This window comes from Hypomesus nipponensis, chromosome 16, assembly GCF_054491055.1.
Source record: "Hypomesus nipponensis isolate SF chromosome 16, ASM5449105v1, whole genome shotgun sequence".
NCBI lineage: Eukaryota > Metazoa > Chordata > Actinopteri > Osmeriformes > Osmeridae > Hypomesus > Hypomesus nipponensis.
In genome coordinates this window covers 6,196,116-6,213,370 of record NC_140376.1, presented here as the reverse complement: position 1 = coordinate 6,213,370, position 17,255 = coordinate 6,196,116, and the positions used below count along the sequence as shown (strand labels likewise).

At 45.6% G+C, this 17,255-nt stretch overlaps 2 protein-coding genes across 5 annotated transcripts; one reads left to right on the top strand and one right to left on the bottom strand.

Annotated features, from left to right (window-relative positions):
- Positions 1-862: 862 nt before the first annotated feature.
- On the bottom strand, positions 863-12,844 carry LOC146254552 (AP-1 complex subunit sigma-2). Of its 4 annotated transcripts, XM_084675485.1 has the most exons (7): positions 12,718-12,844; positions 12,517-12,637; positions 12,305-12,433; positions 10,931-11,109; positions 8,664-8,772; positions 8,081-8,218; positions 1,026-1,729 (listed from the first exon to the last, which is right to left on the bottom strand). In XM_084675485.1, exons 2-7 carry the CDS (start codon positions 12,619-12,621, stop codon positions 1,682-1,684), a joined length of 708 nt encoding a protein of 235 aa, XP_084531611.1. In that variant the 5' UTR covers positions 12,622-12,637; positions 12,718-12,844; the 3' UTR covers positions 1,026-1,681. The 4 variants fall into 4 exon arrangements, with proteins under 4 accessions (XP_084531609.1, XP_084531608.1, XP_084531611.1 ...); XM_084675483.1 differs by lacking the exons at positions 12,305-12,433; positions 12,517-12,637; positions 12,718-12,844 and adding exons at positions 5,919-5,995; positions 11,689-12,255 and having other exon boundaries at positions 863-1,729; XM_084675482.1 differs by lacking the exons at positions 12,305-12,433; positions 12,517-12,637; positions 12,718-12,844 and adding an exon at positions 11,689-12,255 and having other exon boundaries at positions 863-1,729.
- Positions 12,845-14,053: 1,209 nt separating this feature from the next.
- Positions 14,054-17,073, top strand: LOC146254551 (retinoschisin-like). The gene is made up of 5 exons (XM_084675456.1): positions 14,054-14,089; positions 14,391-14,622; positions 16,090-16,231; positions 16,331-16,526; positions 16,918-17,073. The coding sequence occupies exons 1-5, from the start codon at positions 14,054-14,056 to the stop codon at positions 17,071-17,073; spliced, it is 762 nt and encodes a 253-aa protein (XP_084531582.1).
- Positions 17,074-17,255: the final 182 nt, after the last annotated feature.

Genomic DNA, 17,255 nt, shown 5'->3' with positions numbered 1-17,255 from the left:
AGTCCGCTTAGCTCCCAGCCTTGGCAGCACAGCACGGCTCTGCAGAGAGGAGAGGGGACAGGAACATCTACTCGAACACAGGTAGTATCGGTCAAGGACCTCTTCCACCCCTCTGTGCTCACAACACTCCCATGGTCCTTCAAAAAAAATCTGCATCGACCACTATCCACTTCTTGCTCCACCTCATATGGCCTTTTGCTGTAAGGGTCCACTAGTTCACAGTGGGTAAGAATGATGAGTGGTTAAAAAAAATATATATATAACGGGAACGTCCACTTAATCTGCTACGGCTTCACTGCTGCCTCACACTGATCCAGTCTCTTGTACCATGCCAGTGTATTCAGTTTGTATGTTCTAAATGGTGTTTTTTTGACGTACCATAATAAGCAAGAGAGGATTATCAAGGGAATCAATTTGACACCGATTTGAAACCTGTGCCCATGTGTTACTTAATTGGTTCTAGTTTATTTCTATCGATGTTTCATTGACGTGTGTGTCGTTGGTTTCCCCGTGGGAGAAGATCTCTGAGGAGGCAGGAACATGTGTTTCTAGGACAAAACCTTTGTTACATGAATGAGCACAAGAGTAGTGTGGTCATTAGTAGAGTGGTCTTGCCTTGTATGCGTATGTATGTGGCTGCTGATTATTGCCAATGGGCCGTGGTGTATTTAGACCAGCAATATCCATGCAGCCAGTGTCCCGAGTCCAGTGTGTGCATCTTTTATATTCTCTATTGTACTGTTCTTGTACCGTCTTATCTGAAAAAGCACATACTCTAGTAGCACTAGTTAGTGAGTTTTCAGCTAAAACAAGTCAGCAAAGTATCAAACCTTTTTTATTAAAACCCACGTGACTTCAATCAGTATCCTACTGTGTTGTATTGTCCTCTCTGATCTTGGTAAAATACTTATGCAAACACAGTTGTGATGGCGTGAAAGGAAAGAAAGGAACAAACGGTTCACAAAACCTTGACAATATAGAAGACTCCAACACTTATGCATTGGTGTGAATAATTCATTACACCAAACCAATACTGTACGGTTCAAATACATGACATGTCTTGACACAAATGTAGACTTATCAGTGTTTACTGATATTAAAATAGGGGATATACATGGTGGACACAGCATTACAGTTTTATTGACCGACTGAAAGTCTACAGACATCTGTAGTAATACCTTGCTTATCACGGTGGCACACTCCTGAAATGTTCAGGGCACTAAATCGTTGTGCTTCAAAACTATGGTTGATGTAAATGTAGAGCAAATTCAAAGTGTTAACATCAACAAAAATCAAGGTAAATCAAGGCTCTTTGGTAACGTGGATGTATGCTCTCCCCCCCCAATTCCCAACCCATCACAGACTTCATTTCAACCATAGCTTCCCTGTTTTCTTTCCATCCTGTGGAGGGATGAGGTCACACTTTTGGTGATCACGTTAAGAGTTTATATACAGTATTAAGGCAGGGAGTCTTGATGAATCCTAAACAGTAATTCATTGTAAGATAGCCTGATAACACTATATGGGTTACGTGCGCAACAAGACAGTTGAAGTGTCACAGAAAACCACTGGAAGCGTGTCTTTGTGCATTTGAGTGAGCTGCATTTTTAAACAGACAAGAGAGAAGCAGTCCGATGGAGGAGGAGGTGGAGTAAGCTGAGCCGTTGATGAGGGACTGTGCTTATGTCAGTCCAATTTCTTCCAGTACGCTGCGCGGGGTCTCTGTTTCCTGTAGTGGAACAGGGGAACCGTAACGCAGGTGAGGGAGACCACACTGAGCCAGGACAACAGCGGCAACACTGCCAACACTGGCAACACCCATTGAATGTTAGGTAACTGTTTGGAACAGACATGCATCATATATCCCCAGATGACAACCTAGCCGTCACTGATGATGTCAAGGTGGGTGCACCAATAACCCGTCAAGATGATTAGGACTCGTTTACAAAAACAAAACTATGAGAACGACAACAATGCAAACCAGTACACAAACAAGATAAGAAATATTCTGAAAATGTGATGGGTTTAAAGACAGAAAGCCAAGGTGACCTCTAGTTGTGGTTCAACATTTCAAGGACTACACACATATTGATCCAAAATCCAATGAGTTTTGATGTTTGTATGTAGAAAAAACTTGTGTAGTTATAATCCAATGCAAATAATGTGTTACACTGTTTAATAGGCAGTCAATGGATACAACAAAATCCATAGAATAATACTTATGTCCTATTTTCCTATCATCTATACTTTAAAATAGATTGCACAAAATAAATTGTTAACTTACTTTGGCATCCTAAAACAAGGTTCAGCACAAAGTAAAGAGAGGATTCGTGTCAGCACACAGCAAAAACATTAAATATGTTCTTAAGTAAAAGGAGAGGATGATCAATCGCCACGTTTGCCAACCTTCCGCATCAGATAACCTCTATTTCCATCTCCTCTCACAAATGTTAAGGTCTGGCTTATCAATTATTCACCCATTATCGTTACTGGAAACCAAACATCCCACTGTGAGAGTAATGTTCAATCCCTGTGTCCGGCAGTCTTGGCCCTCCTGATTCCTCGTGGATATTGTGTTCGGTTGTAATACTTGAACAAACAAGCTAACACTGTACTATGGCCACACACCACGTCTTTGTGTGTGTGCGTGTGTGTGTGTACAGCATGTGTCAGTCAAGACATGTGTCAGGACAAGCGGGGCTGGAGTCAACATTCAATCAACGAGGTGTTAATTTATTAAGACACAATGACAGCAGGCCAACATGACTACGATAAGGTTTTATTCAAATATAAGCCTTATCTCGAGTCGTATGACAAATCATACCAAATAGTATGTCTTGGGTTAAACAGTGCAAACAGAAAACTAACTTTCAGGTTCTTTTAACTTTAAATAAGACTATAGCACTACATTTAAGCGATGCCATGAATAATGCTATATTCAACTTTCTGATTTTAAATACAATAGGATAGGTTTCTTTAGATACGATTTTATGGGCATAATGTGAAAAAGGGTATACAAATAAAATTTGATTTGACATTTTTGATTTGATAGATTGAAGGATAATGGTCAAATCCACTCAACAGACAAGGGATGTAGAGGGACAGGAAAGGGACTCTAGTTCCTAATGACCTTTAGTAAACATAATCTACAGTTAATAACAAACAGATCCTAAACAAAACACATAACTTGACAGGTACATACATACAAATAAAATTGTTTTTGAATATAAAACCATGGCCATGATAGTAACAAAAAACAAATTAAGCATCTCACTGAATAGACAATGTATATTAGGGGAATGTTACACTTCAAGTCATGGACTATTTACAGAGCAAAACTGACCACTGGAAATCACAGGAAGGTGTTGAACCTGCATGAGTACCCATCAGCGTTGTGTGTGGGGTGGAATAGACCAGTGAAGATGTGAGGCAAATGCTTGGGGCAGAGGGGGGAGGAGCCAGGCACAGAGGGGGGAGGAGCCAGGCAGAGGGGGGAGGGGCTCAGCATGCAGGGTGGGCGGAGTCGGAGTCGGCGGCGGCGGCAGCAGCAGCAGCGATGGCGGCCGTTCAGTAGACGGGCACGTTAAAGTACTCATGACGTGGCTGGGGAAGAGAAGTGCACACAGCTTACAAGACGCGACCATACAAGCCCAGGCGTCCCGGCCACCACACAGCCACGAGATGCAGAACATGCAAGACAACAGCGGCAGGCAAGGGGGGTCATCTATCACCTGGTGGTGGTGGAGGGAGGTGGGGGGGGGGGGGGGGGAGGTGGGGGAGGGAGGTGGAGGTGGGGGAGGGAGGGAGGTGGGGGGGAGATGCAACAGGTACACAGTCCAGAGTTTAAAGGAGTCTTTTCTCTGCGTTTTGATTTTCAATGTTTCAAAGGGCAAATCTACTCATTCTACTCAGGTACAGTACAACTGGCAGATGCATAACCCATCCTAAAATTGACATCTAGATCTATTCTAGCTAGGTCTAGTATCTAGAACCAGGGCCTTGTTTGGTCTCATGAAGACACATTGTTGTTAGTTTTTAAGTGTATTTTGTCTAAAGTTGTTGAATGTTAGTTAAAAGCTACAGTTAAACTCAGTGTCAGTGTAGTGGGAGAAACTGACGACGGTACAGGCCACTCCAGGGGAAGCAAGCACACAAACACAGACAACTCGCAAACAGTGGTTTCCAGTGACGTCAATATATAGCAAGTGTCTCTTATCAATGCAAACGACTACTGAGGGCTGTAGGGATGGGCACTCTCTTTATTAAGGGTTGTGACACTGTGAACGGACAAGGCATCTAACTACGAGGACTCTAGGAGGGAGACCCACAGACAGATAGTATTCACCTCATCTGGGTCTAACTCTGAAAAAGACCTGAGGATTCAGAGGCCGTATTGGGGTTCAGCATACCTGCAGGATAAACATTGATCGAACAAAAGAATTAGCCCGGTCCCCTCAGTAACATGAGACTATGTTTCCCACGGACCACAACAACAGGTCCTGCGTGAGGTGAAGAGGAGGCAGTCCTTCTCTGATCAATCTCGCGTCACTCTAACTCAGTCTCTACGTGCAGAATGTCCTGAGACACTGTTTTTCCCCCAAACGATCCCATTTGCTTACGCTTGCAATAATAACCCGGGCACATAGAAAGTTTTCATTAAAGTCTAATTAAAATAGTTTCATACAAATCCCCTGAAGAATGTCTTCCTCCAAAGTAATTACCACACCATGCACTATTAATGCGTTTAAGCCCAGGGCCCCAAGTCCTCCTTCATCCACAACGCATACAACCATACAATGCACATGCAAGACATATTTGTGGAATCTATGTCCACAATCCTCAGTGCAAAGTTGTGATACGATTGTTTTGTTGTTGCAGGAATTCCCCCCTGAATTATAGTTTGAAAACGGCATGTAATTAGCTTGTCTGGTTGCGTGACCTGAATGTGTGTGCTGACCATGCAGATACATCTAGAGAGTACTAGGGAGTCATGTTTGTGGTCGTTATTATCACTAGGCCTATTCCATTAGAAACGTACATATTTGACCCACCAGCTGGGGAATAACATTTACTTACCACATTCAATTCCACTTCATCTCCTAATTTCCATTAACAGAAGGGGATTGTGGCCACTTTAGATTATCCCAGACAGGTCTCAACATGAATAATTAAAGTGTTGACCAATTAAAATTAAAACGTTAATGTGGAATGCTAATTAACAGCATGGCACCACAAACACTGCTGTGTTTGCTGCAGGTGGTGTTTGGAATGAGAAACTGAACGGTAGTCTTCAGCAGGAAGACTCCTACCAAAACCAAATGTACCTTAATAGGCCATGTGAGAACTGTCTGAGGATTTGACTACAGTCTGAATGAGGTGTATCATTAGCAGTTGTTGCCCAATTAAAGGGGCATTCGGTTCCTTTTTTAACGGGATGTCATTAATCCAAACACTCTCATGGCGATGTACTGCTGTAAATGAGACCGTCGTCTCATACTGAGAGGCACTCGTCACCCAGGCAGTGTGGTTCTCTTCACTTGCAATATCGAAAAACATTTGCTTTCACTATAACAGTCTTGTATCTGGATTTCTTTGAAGCCAATCATATCTGTAATTAACCGTATGAATTGATTAACATATGTTTTGTCTTAGAAGTAACAACCCTTTCTCTGTCATCACCCAACACATGCTATAGATTCTAAAACACGCTGCCTGAGGTAGACTTTATGACCAGAATGATCCAGGTTGGGCTAATGTCGGATTAGAACATGTATGTGCCCCCCCTACCCGCATTATAGGATCATAAAACAGACACACCAAAGTGAGTACATTATGCTCCATGCAGTAAAAGGTCAAAGGGCACGCCACACAGTATAAACCCATGCTGCCTGACTGAATGGCATCAGTCTATTATTTACCAAGCACCTGGACGGAGAGACGGGGCTCTCTATAAGATCTCCTCATTGGGCAACCCTCCCCAGTCTTCACTCTGGCTCTACAAATACAGAATCGAGTCAATCAGATGCCTCGTCTCTCTCAAGCCAGCTGCGGATTGGCCGCTAGAGACTCCTGTATCCATCTTCCTTCTCCCGGGGAGCGAAAGAACAACCAGCATGACACAAGAGGAAATAAAAACAAAAAGGAAAAAAAGGTGCCAGGCTAGGGAGAGAATAGTTAAGGCTGAGGTGAATCACAGGAGGTGATAGGAAGTGGGAAGTGCATGGGGCCGTAGACGAGGTAGCAGGAGGGTCAGGGTGTAGGTGAAAGCACTAAACTAGGCTCTAATCGAAAGGAACTATACGGATTAAGGTTACAGTAGAACGAATCATTAACCTGGTTTGAACCTTTCTGCAGCTGTGACGACCCCTCAGAGACCCCCCCCAGAGATCTTTCTGCCTGATTCTGAAACTTCTCTCAGAGTAACGAGTATCTTTCGGGACTCATTTGTGTTGGCGTAGCTGAAAACCCTTGACAGTGTTGGAGCGGATTCCCCGTCTGCTCCCCTCAATACCCCCAGAAAATGCTTAGTTTAGCATTAAATGAGAGCAACTCACAGTGTATAGGGACTGCTACAGAACTATAACCAACTGAACATGAGCAGGCTAGCTGCTGTCACCAGGGTTTCACAGCCTACGATGGCTATGGCAGCGGGGCACAATCACTTAGCAACAGTGCGGCCAATAAGTTGCTGAGATTTGTTCATCTAGGCATCGGATGTTTCGTCTGACATGAACCCAAATTCTCAAAAAAATGAAGGCTGTTTCTGCCAAGCCCATGGCTCATGTTCACTGCCATTAAAAGTATCGTCTTCCTCCCTGAAAATATGTATTTTCCCCTATCATCACATTCTCATCAGACCCAAGAGCAGCTGACACAGAGAGAGCAATTATTCTCCTTAACTTCACAGTGAAACGGAGAATAGCAATAAGGTTCATTCCGACAAAAGCCCTGAGAAAGGAAAACTGTTCTCCTTTAACAGGTGTCTGATTGCTGAATGACTGTTGGCTAGTAACTAGTTAGTCTTTAGGTAGAACTACATGACAGTATTACTATATTGTAAACATTTGGAAAACATCATACCAGTAACTAGAGCATCACGTTGTATTGTAAAATGTGACTACAAGTGCCTATTCTGATTGTTATTATTGAATATTAACAAGGATTAGGAATGTTGTTGTTGTTGCTGGTATGTTAGGTTTCCTTGGTGCATTTACTCCCAACTACAGCTACTGGGGTCAAACTGCTAACTAGTGCTGGGCTCTGCTTAAAAGGGGTTTTGAAACTGTACCTGGAAATAGGCGAATCTGAAAATCTAGGTTCTGTAAATCACAAGCAGAAGTAAAGAGGCAGAAAGAGAGAGAAAGAGAAAGAAAGAGAGAGAGAAAAAGAAAGACAGACAGAAGATACAGAAAAAGCGACAGAGAGAAAGAAAAAGAGAGACAGTGAGAAAGAGAGAGAAAGACAAAGAAATAGAGTGAGAGAGAGACAGAACACTGAGACAAAGAGAGAAAGAGAGAGAGACAGATAGACAGAGAGAAAGAGAGAAAGAGAGAGAGACAGAGACACATGTCAGCAGGAGAAAAAACAGAATGGCGGAACCCCGCTGTGGGGAACAGAGGCACCGCCACATCACCCACCTGACAGGGGGCTGTTGCATTCTGGGACATTCACTCATATCACCATGCTCTTTCAGATGAGGCAACAACAACGTCTGTGTCTGAAAGGTCTGATTGACGTTACAGACAGTCACCAGTGTTTGTGAGACTGATGTGTCAAAATGTATCTCCTCGGCTACGTAACCACCGAGTCTGCTTATCTCCTGGTGCAAATACCACACACGTCTCTGGATAAAGGTGTGGTTGCAACACAGAAGATGCGTGATTGTGGCCATTAAATGCATCCAAATTTTACTGTCTGTATCAAAGTGGTGTGACTACACCATACAAACAACACTTAAATCTGCACAACACTTGACAATGAGGCCCAATGAACTTCCAATGCAATAAATTGGGTTAGGTTTGGTAAGGATGGAAAATGCCTTGACTTGGGGCTGGGGGTGAGCCTTCGAGTGGTCCCTTACCTCCTGCAGTAGGTCTGCCTGCTCGATGGCCTTCAACACGTTCTTCTTGGAGGTCTCCTGGGCCTCACCCCCAAGCAGAAACTCATCCAGGATGAAGTAAGCCTTCTCAAAGTTAAAGATGATGTCAAGCTCACACACCTGCAGAGAGCAAACCCAGGAACACTACAACAGACTGCAACCAATGCGGAGCTATATCTAGCCATGGCGTTGAGCCACAGCGAAATAAATTATTTAAAATAGTGCATTTAAAAAGTACAGCAAGCAATCAAGAATCAGAAGTGCATAGTTCTAACAGTATTTTGATGAGTCAAGAAGCGATCTGTATTTTGCCAGGAACAGTGCATAAAATAACATTAGCTCTGTCAAAGCTGTGCTTTATTTGCAGAGAAAACTCTGCAAATTTAGAACTAGCTTGCGCATAGTGTGCCCCTGGCATCTGTCAGAGCTGTGCTTGATTTATGGGCAAAGCCCACTGGAACTAGCTTGAGCACAAAGTGTCACTGGCACATAAGAATAAAGCTTCTAACTGAACACACAAGTTTTCACAAGGGTCGGGATGTGGAAAAGTGAGGAGGAAACGCACGCTGCCAAAGTACTTATCCAAAAGCTCGACATATCTGTGGATAATCTCCAGAGTGATGAGCTCATTGTCTTGATCCTCGATGCCACAGCAGAAGTACAGGCTGGCATATCTGCAAAGGCACAACAGCATGACAGCACAATCCTAAACTGTCCATGGGGGAGTGAAGAAAAAAAAAGAAAAAGAGCCTATGATATATTTTTTAAACCACCAACTGAGACAGCGAAACCATTAAAAGGCTCTGAAAGTCTTTTTTTGTGTGTAATTGATGAGACCAGGATGAGCATGCAGGCTTCTCCCAGAGAGATGGAGAGGGTGAGAGCGTGCAGAAGGCAGGTCCATCAGGTCTGGTTATATTACAGTGATCAGGGCGGTGGGTGCACTGGGTAAGAGCGAGTACCACAACATAGGGGTCCGGGTTAGAGTCCGACTGAGGCCATTCCCTGCACTGCTTTCCCATCTCTCTCCAACTACCCTGTCCCTCCAATAAATTAAGCAGGAAAAAGACCTCCAAAATAAATATATTTTAGAGTAAGCAGCCTTGGCTCGACTCGCTCTTCATCCCGCGCCTCAGAGGCCGCACACAAAGCCTCGGCACTCCCTTCCCACTGAGAGCTCAGTGATGTATCGCCCCCCCCCCCCCCCACATGCTGAAGATGGCAATACTTCATTTCCGAGAAGGGCTCCCTCAGCACTCTGGGGGTGTGATGAGGGGGGGGGGGGGGGGGGGGGGGTATTCATTTAACGGTGGCGAGTAACAGAGAGCTGAGGGGTTTGTGACTCCAGGCCTCTGTTGTTCTTGATCCCTGCTAATCTTGAAGTACTCTTATAGCATGTGACTGTTGGCTAATAACGGTGCCAGCTGACTCTATTTTGAGTCTCTTGGGGGGGAGGGGGGGGGGCGGCTGGTTGATAACCCTGGTGGAGTTACATCTCTAAATTAACCAGGAAATGAACAAACTCGAAAACTTCAATCTGGGATATTCATTCTGCGACAGACTGCTAAAACTGTCAAGTATCTTTGAAATTCATCTCAGTTTTTGAATCTCTCCAATTGATCTACGAAACCAAGGCTTTGGTGCAACAAACATAAACAAAAACGTATATTACCCTCTCTCTTTTCTGTTGTTGTCGTTCTAATATGCTTGGTTGGCAGTCGCCGTGCCACTAGCAATGAGGCTGCAGATTGTCAAATCTGTTAAGTATGTGCTTAGGGACTGAAACTTTGGCTCTGGTTCCCATTTAATCTGAACATGCTGCTCGGCCTCACTGGAGCTTGAAATGGACAAACCAGACTGTGGCAATCAACGATGAGATTGAATCTCATGAATACATTATCAGTGCTGTGACGTTTCACATCCAAGACAATTCGAGGTAATAAACAAGTGAGAATAGAGTGAGAGCAAGGGGACTCACTCTGGGTTCCTGGTGGATTTTACGAGGCTGAGGATGTGAGTAAACCCACCACTGAGGATGTTAACATCTTGTGCATGTTATGAGCACCTATCGGTACTGTGTGGTACTCTTGCTAGCATGCCAGTGGGTTAGCTCTCTGTCATGAAACCACGGGACACAACAGACCTATTGTCTCGTGAAAACTTTCCAACTGTCAACTGGCAATTTTTTAAAGAAGATTCGAGCTATAGCTTTGTTGAACTGAACTGGCAGACAAACATAGCATGTCACAGAGTGAACTTTGTATGCAGTCAGTGCTGCATTCTTGTCTGGTGCTGCAGCAGAGCGAGGTCACTGATTGGTCAGCGTCCCAGGTGTCATGTGAGGTTGCCGTGTTTGGGTCACCAAGACTCTGCCTACCAATCGGTTGGCACGGCAACTGCGGATAATGAGGCAAGAATAATGCCCCCCTTTTTTCCGCAGCAATCCGGTGTTCTCTGCTATTCCCATCTCTCTTTAACCCTCACCTCAAAACTTCAATGTAGAAAGGAAGCATTCACATGTCCTGGTGTGTCTGACACAATGTAATGTTAATAATTGATTTAGCTTTATCCAAAGCAATGTCTGGAGAGGATTTTAAACTGTGAAGTCATCTTCTGTCAAATGCTCTAACCACTGAGCTTTACCCTCCAAGAATGTGCTGCGGCGGATGGTGCCAATGTTGGTCGTCAACTATGGCAGTGTAGATAAATAACTGGTTCTGCTGAATATGCTGTTCCAGCGATTTCTCATTTGATCTTTGTGGCCTTCCGTCGAAAAATACCCAACCTCAACCATGTTGTTGTGGTGAAAATAACCAGAGCTTTACCACTGACCTCTTGTAAACAATCTTGAGATCCCTCCACTCTAAAAAGCTGCACATTTTAGGCTTCCGAGCCAGGACTGTTTGCACCAGCTCTCGGGTAATCTTCTTCTTCTCCTTGTCAGAAAGGGGCACATACCACTTCTGAAGCCTGAGCTTGCCCTGCCGACTGAACAGCAGCATAAACTGCATCTGGAGAGGGGAGACACAGTTCAAGGGAAGTGACACAGGAGAGTTAAGTAAGAAGAAAGGAGAGGAGACGTGGAGACGCTCCATTTATTTTTTGTTTATTTACTTTTTACTAGTGGGGATAAATTATTCAAATTAGATTAGCCTATATGAAGTTAAGTAATGAAATGAATAAAATAAAGGTTTCAAATAATTTACAGTTTTTCAGAACACACCAACAGAGGTAAGTGATGGGATTATTCAATTGAAACGCACAACCCATAGTCTGCACGCAGCAAAAATACACTGCGCAATTGAGTTTAATAGCAGTGTAGACAAGTGCGTGATCCGCTTTCTGTATTGGTTACTGTGGCCCATTTGATGCAAACAGCATGCAGACAATCTACATGATCGACGCAATAATGTTTCAATGACATCAGGCTGTCATTACAGTGCAGGTCTCCAACTGCAAAAGTAGAAAGCATCGGTCAAGCTTGCTTTACTTCTAACATTACGGCTTCAGACTTGACGGGTTACGCGAAGACTAAATAAAGTGTACCAACATATCTACAGTAGTCTCAATTTAATGTAAAATATGCTTACCTTAAAGCCTCAACCAGATTCGTCACGGATAAATTTGCCGAAATGAAGCCAGCACTTCAACACATTCACATTACCGTTTTTTTGGTCTGTGCGTGCGATTACGAAGCTAGTCGGCTGAAAACCAATTCCCAATTGGTCCAAGACCCACTGTCGAGATTTACCATTGGGTGTGTACACAATATGCCCCGCCTTCTATACTTGTGTTGCACTTTGCTGTTCCGCACACAACATACAGACCTGAATTCACAGGACATCGTAGATTACTGAACGAGACCAGACAATACGTTTTCAAATTTTTAACTGTCCTATAAATGAACGTTAACTTGCACGTTTAAAACATTGCATATACACGTGTTAATGGATTTAAAAAACGGTGCGCGAGCGCCACCTTATAGCAACACAAGTCATGGCATTACAGATTGACCAGTTGCGAGACTTAAGCCGAAATTTAAAAAAGCAACAGACTAGCAGTGGGGAATTGAAAAGCATGGAATTGAAAACATTTATTAAATAAAAATACCAACACATGTCAAAATGAGACAGCCGCTTTAGGCGCTCTATTGTACTATTGTATTGCGTGCTGTCCACGCCGCAGAATCTCCAGAGCAGCGCGCACCTCGATCAGAGAGATGACACAACGCCTGTTCATCTTCGAAAGCCTTGCAGCTTCCAGCCCCACCTGTTGACAATATTCTGTTGAAAGACGCCTTGGCACTCCAGGAAACTTCCTCTTCACTGGGCATATCTGTCCAGAGTAAAGTAGAAATACGTTATTTAGACCCTGGTTAAAAAGACCAACCAGCTGTACAGTTTAGCTAACTCGCCTACCTCTTTGTGAGTTCTGTACATGAAGGTTAAATGAGCTTGAACTCTTACAGACTTCTCACACAGCTTGTTCCGCTTCTTGACCTCTCGAACTCTGGGAACTTTCATATTGTTTCGTAGCGTTCTAACAGTAAAATAGGTTGAAGCAGTTTCTTACAAGCTACAGTTCATGTAGCTTTGGCAATCTTTCAGTTGAAAACTTACCAAGGTAAACAATAGCTCTTGGAGTCTGCTGAGCGCCACATAAGCCTACCGCTATACTTCACAAATGTTGCACCAGCTGTTCTTTATAAGTAGGCTAATTAAGTGGCCCGGTCAACAAGTGCATGGAGGCAATAATTGAATGACTGATCAATCATAATGATGGGAGGGAACCGCTTTGCTGCATGGCGTTACTTTGACCAATTACCATCTGTAGCTCTTCAGGTTCAGATTCGTCTGTTTACATCTACTAAGACTGAATCGTACATTACAGCAGGTATAGCCTCTGATGTCCAACAGAGCGTCTCATAGGCTTAGTGTAGCGCTTTGTATTTTTAGAACACAAGGCTTTAGAACACCAAACCTGAGAACGTCAGTGTTTAGAACCCCTGGCTCTAGAACACCAGGTTTTAGAACAGCAGACTTTATAACACTGATCTTTAGAATATAAACCACTGAAAACAGCAGGGTTTACAGTTCCTGTCCGATGACATGCTCAGGATGATTTTTTGTTTTTTGTTTTAAGAACAAATCAAGATCCCGTTGTTCTTTCACGTGGCTGTTGACTGACCAGCAAGCACACAGCAAGGTGTGGAGGGTGTGGTTTGTTGGCAGAGACAGGCAGATAGAAGGTGTTAGATAAGACCATCCGTGGCCAGGGATTAGAGTAATCCTGTTCTGTAGCTGCAGATATCAGGGCACACATCACATTCCTGCACACTCAATGAGGAAGATGGAGGTCACTGCGCGCTGGGCTGTTCTGTTGTCGCTTTTTCTCTTCGCTCACGGTAAGTTTGTCCATCAGAGCTGTAGCTAAGACATGACCAGCAGAGCCTGTAGAGGAACTGGGATTGGCCCCTGTGGGCTCTACCAGTTTCTGCTTGTCTTTATGCTGTCACTGGTGCCCGATGCAGGTTGTTAGACGAGGTAATGCAGTTGTGTGGAAGGTTTGATAGGGGGAGGTCACCACTGTCAGGGCAACGCGGTGTTAAACGGGAAATGCTTACTCAAGTCTTGTTACATATCTGCATGTGTGGTGTAACTATGAGATTCCAAATACCGAGGCTTTTCACCTCGGCTACAGTGTTTTCTTTTCTTAGACTGGACTCTTGATTTACTATGGTCACACTCAACCACTTCTTCCCCCATGCTGTCAAGGACTGTCTGACTGGACCTGAGATCCCACACATCCTCTCTATAGACACCAGAGACTCTCCTTCCACATTAGATTGACTTATTTGTACGTGATAAAGTGAAGACTTCTAATTTAAGTCTGCGTGTCCTTCCTCTCTTACCATCTGTGCTTACTCTTTCGATCTCCTTCTCTTTTGGCTTCTGCATGGGCATAGTCCTAATTGGAGTTCACACGCAAGAGGTAAGTGCTTCACCCTAGTTTCCCTGAGGTGAATTGAGACACAGAACCGACAGGCTTTGGCAGGGGTTTCACAGTGGCTTACCGTGATCCCGTGTCCTGTTCCATGTGCCAGCGTAGCATGGCTAGTCCTGTGGCCTAGCAAGAGTTTGCTAGCCATTGAAGGAGGAAGATGAAAGCCCGCACCTCCCCACCACTCACACACTGGAAAAAAACAGCATCGTGCCTTTAGCTCGCTGAGTTATTGCGTGCTCTTTCTGCATGGAAGACGTGTGTCCTGATCTTCTCGCCCCCCCCCCCCCAGGAGGAGGAGGTGCAGGAGGAGGTGCAGGAGGAGGTGCAGGAGGAGGAGCAGGAGGAGGAGGAGCAGCAGGAGGTGGTTCAGACCTGGACGGGGACGGGCACGGTGAAAGCTTGCACTTGTGACTGTGAAGGGGGGGACTCTCCCACGGGGACACCCCCTGCCGTGTCACCTGTTCTGGCAACCGTGCTGGCCCCCTCTTCCCCCCTGGGGAGCCCGCTGGACTGCATGCCAGGTGAGGACACTGAGCCCTCCCTGCTGGGCCTGCCCACTGCTAACAATGTCACCGCTAATGTAATCACTGCTAGTCTCGCTGCTAATGTAGTCACCACAAAGTCGTCACTGCTACAGTATTCAATGCTCGTAGTCTCACTGGCACTGCTAATGTCGTCAATTCTTGTCTCACTGCTAATGTACTAAATGCTCGTCTCAAAAGTGCTCCACGAGCAGCCACACACAAACTCTCCAGTCCTTACCTGTGTTTAGCAAGCTGACTTACAGGATGCAGTGCAGGGCAGCGAGGGATATGCTTGTCATAAGCTGAGGCAGGATCAGAGGGATAACACTCATCTTTTCCTCCTGGACGTAATGTTAGGTCGCCTGCTGCACCTGCTCAAACTTTGAAATGCAGTCGGAAGTTGTGCTGCAGTAGTTCTGTCCTATAAAGAACCATTGTGTAGTGTGAAAACTGTGAACAACAATGGAAGTGGGCCAACTCGAGTGCTTTCCGGATGTTTGCGCAATTGTCAGTGGGCATAAGAGCATTTTGAAGTTGTGGATGGTTGTGTGTGAGAGAACGATGACCCCTGGAAAAGCCCCTGCTGGCTGCGAGGAAGATTGCTGACAGATTCCCGCTGTGCCCCTCTGCTTAATTGTGGATGCAGCTATCACCGTGGTGATCCATGGCCAGCCCGGTCCATCAGCCAACCTGGACTTTGGATTTAATTTAAATGACAAATGGGAGGTTATACATCGAACCTCACTGCATTCTGAAATGTGAGTGTGTCTGTATAAGGCTTCCCGAGCAGGGAGAAGAAAAGGAAAAGAGGGAAAGAAAGTGTTAAAGATGAGAGAGAGAGAGAGAGAGAGAGAGAGAGAGAGAGAGAGGCATATGCTGGATGGTGTTAGATAATCCCATTACTAGCAAAGCAATGTGATGAGCAGATTAAGTGGCCTGAAATAGGGCATGTCCTTCACCTAAAACAAGGAGGGTACTGGGCACACCAGCCCACGTGAGGCTGTGATGCCCCAACGCTCACCCGGCCACAAAACGGCCGGCCACAACACGCAAGCCCAAGGCAACGCAGTTGGCCCTCTTCAGAAGGGCAATTGAAATTGAATTCTGAAATTGAAATGTCAATTATTTAATTGACAATTTGGGTTTGTCCACAGTCAGTATCACGTCTAAACTTGGCCAGGGTTGGGTAACCAGGCCTTGCCACTAACTACTGAACCAACTTGGTGAAATGTAATATTCTACCATATCAGATTAGTTTGGGGGGAAAGGACTGACTTGAAACAGGTCATGATTTGTTTTTTGGGGGGAGTGGACTGAATTGAAACAGGTCATGATTCGTTTTTGGGGGGGGAAAGGACTGAATTGAAACAGGTCATGATTTGTTTTTTGGGGGGAGAGGACTGAATTGAAACAGGTCATGATTTGAGGAATCCAGCTGATGTTTTTGGTTCCTGTTCTGTGCAGAGTGTCCCTACCACAGGCCCCTGGGCTTCGAGGCCGGTTCCTTAACAGACGAGCAGATCACATGCTCCAACGGTGACCAGTACATCGGCTGGTACTCCTCCTGGACCCCTGGCAAGGCCCGGCTCAACAACCAGGGCTTCGGGTCAGTCCACCTCAGCGTCAACACGTTTTGCTTTAAGATGCTTTATGTGGCATGCTGAACCATGCTGATGGACGGGACTGTGTTCCCATCCTCTCTCAGGTGTACCTGGCTGTCCAAGGTCAACGACAACAACCAGTGGATCCAGATAGATCTGAGGGAGGTGGGTGTGGTGTCCGGCATCATCACCCAGGGCCGCTGTGATGCGGACGAGTGGGTGACCAAGTACAGCGTCCAGTACCGAACCCTGGAGAACCTCAACTGGATCTACTACAAGGACCAGACTGGCAACAACAGGGTAAGGGAAGACAAAGACAAGGTTTGAGATGTACGAGAAGAACTCACCAGAGGAGATTGGGACCTGCCTAGCCCTGATGCTGCCGTTCTGTAGGGATTCACCCTAATTCAGCACGCCAGATTCAAATGATGAGCTGGTTGACAAGCTCCAGCATGTTTGTTACAACTGGGGTTGGTGGGAAAAGCAACAGAAGGGTAGACCTCCAAGTGCAGGGTTGATCAACCTGGGACAGCCAGTCCTGTAGATGCCATAAAAAGGCTATCGAGTTCAAATCTTTGTTTCCTATGGATGTCATAGAAGTCAATCTCCCAGGGGAGGTAGAACTCCTCGTGGTTCAGTGTCTCTGCAGCCTCAGACCATGACAGGTTCTTCTCCCCCCCCCCCCCTTTAGGTCTTCTACGGCAACTCGGACCGCTCCTCGTCCGTGCAGAACCTGCTGCGCCCGCCCATCATCGCCCGCTACGTCCGTCTGCTGCCGCTGGGCTGGCACACCCGCATCGCCCTGAGGATGGAGCTGCTGATGTGCATGAATAAGTGCACGGTCTGAACGGTCGTACGGTTCTGAAAAAGTGTTCACCTGGCCCGCTTCACCCCCCCCCCTCCCCCCTCCCCCCTGCCACCCCCCTGCCACCCCCCCACCCCCCTGCCACCTCCCACACACTTGCCAAAGGGGGACACCGGCCCCCCAGCACTGTTCAGATCCAGTGTGGGAGACCTCAGACGTCCCTT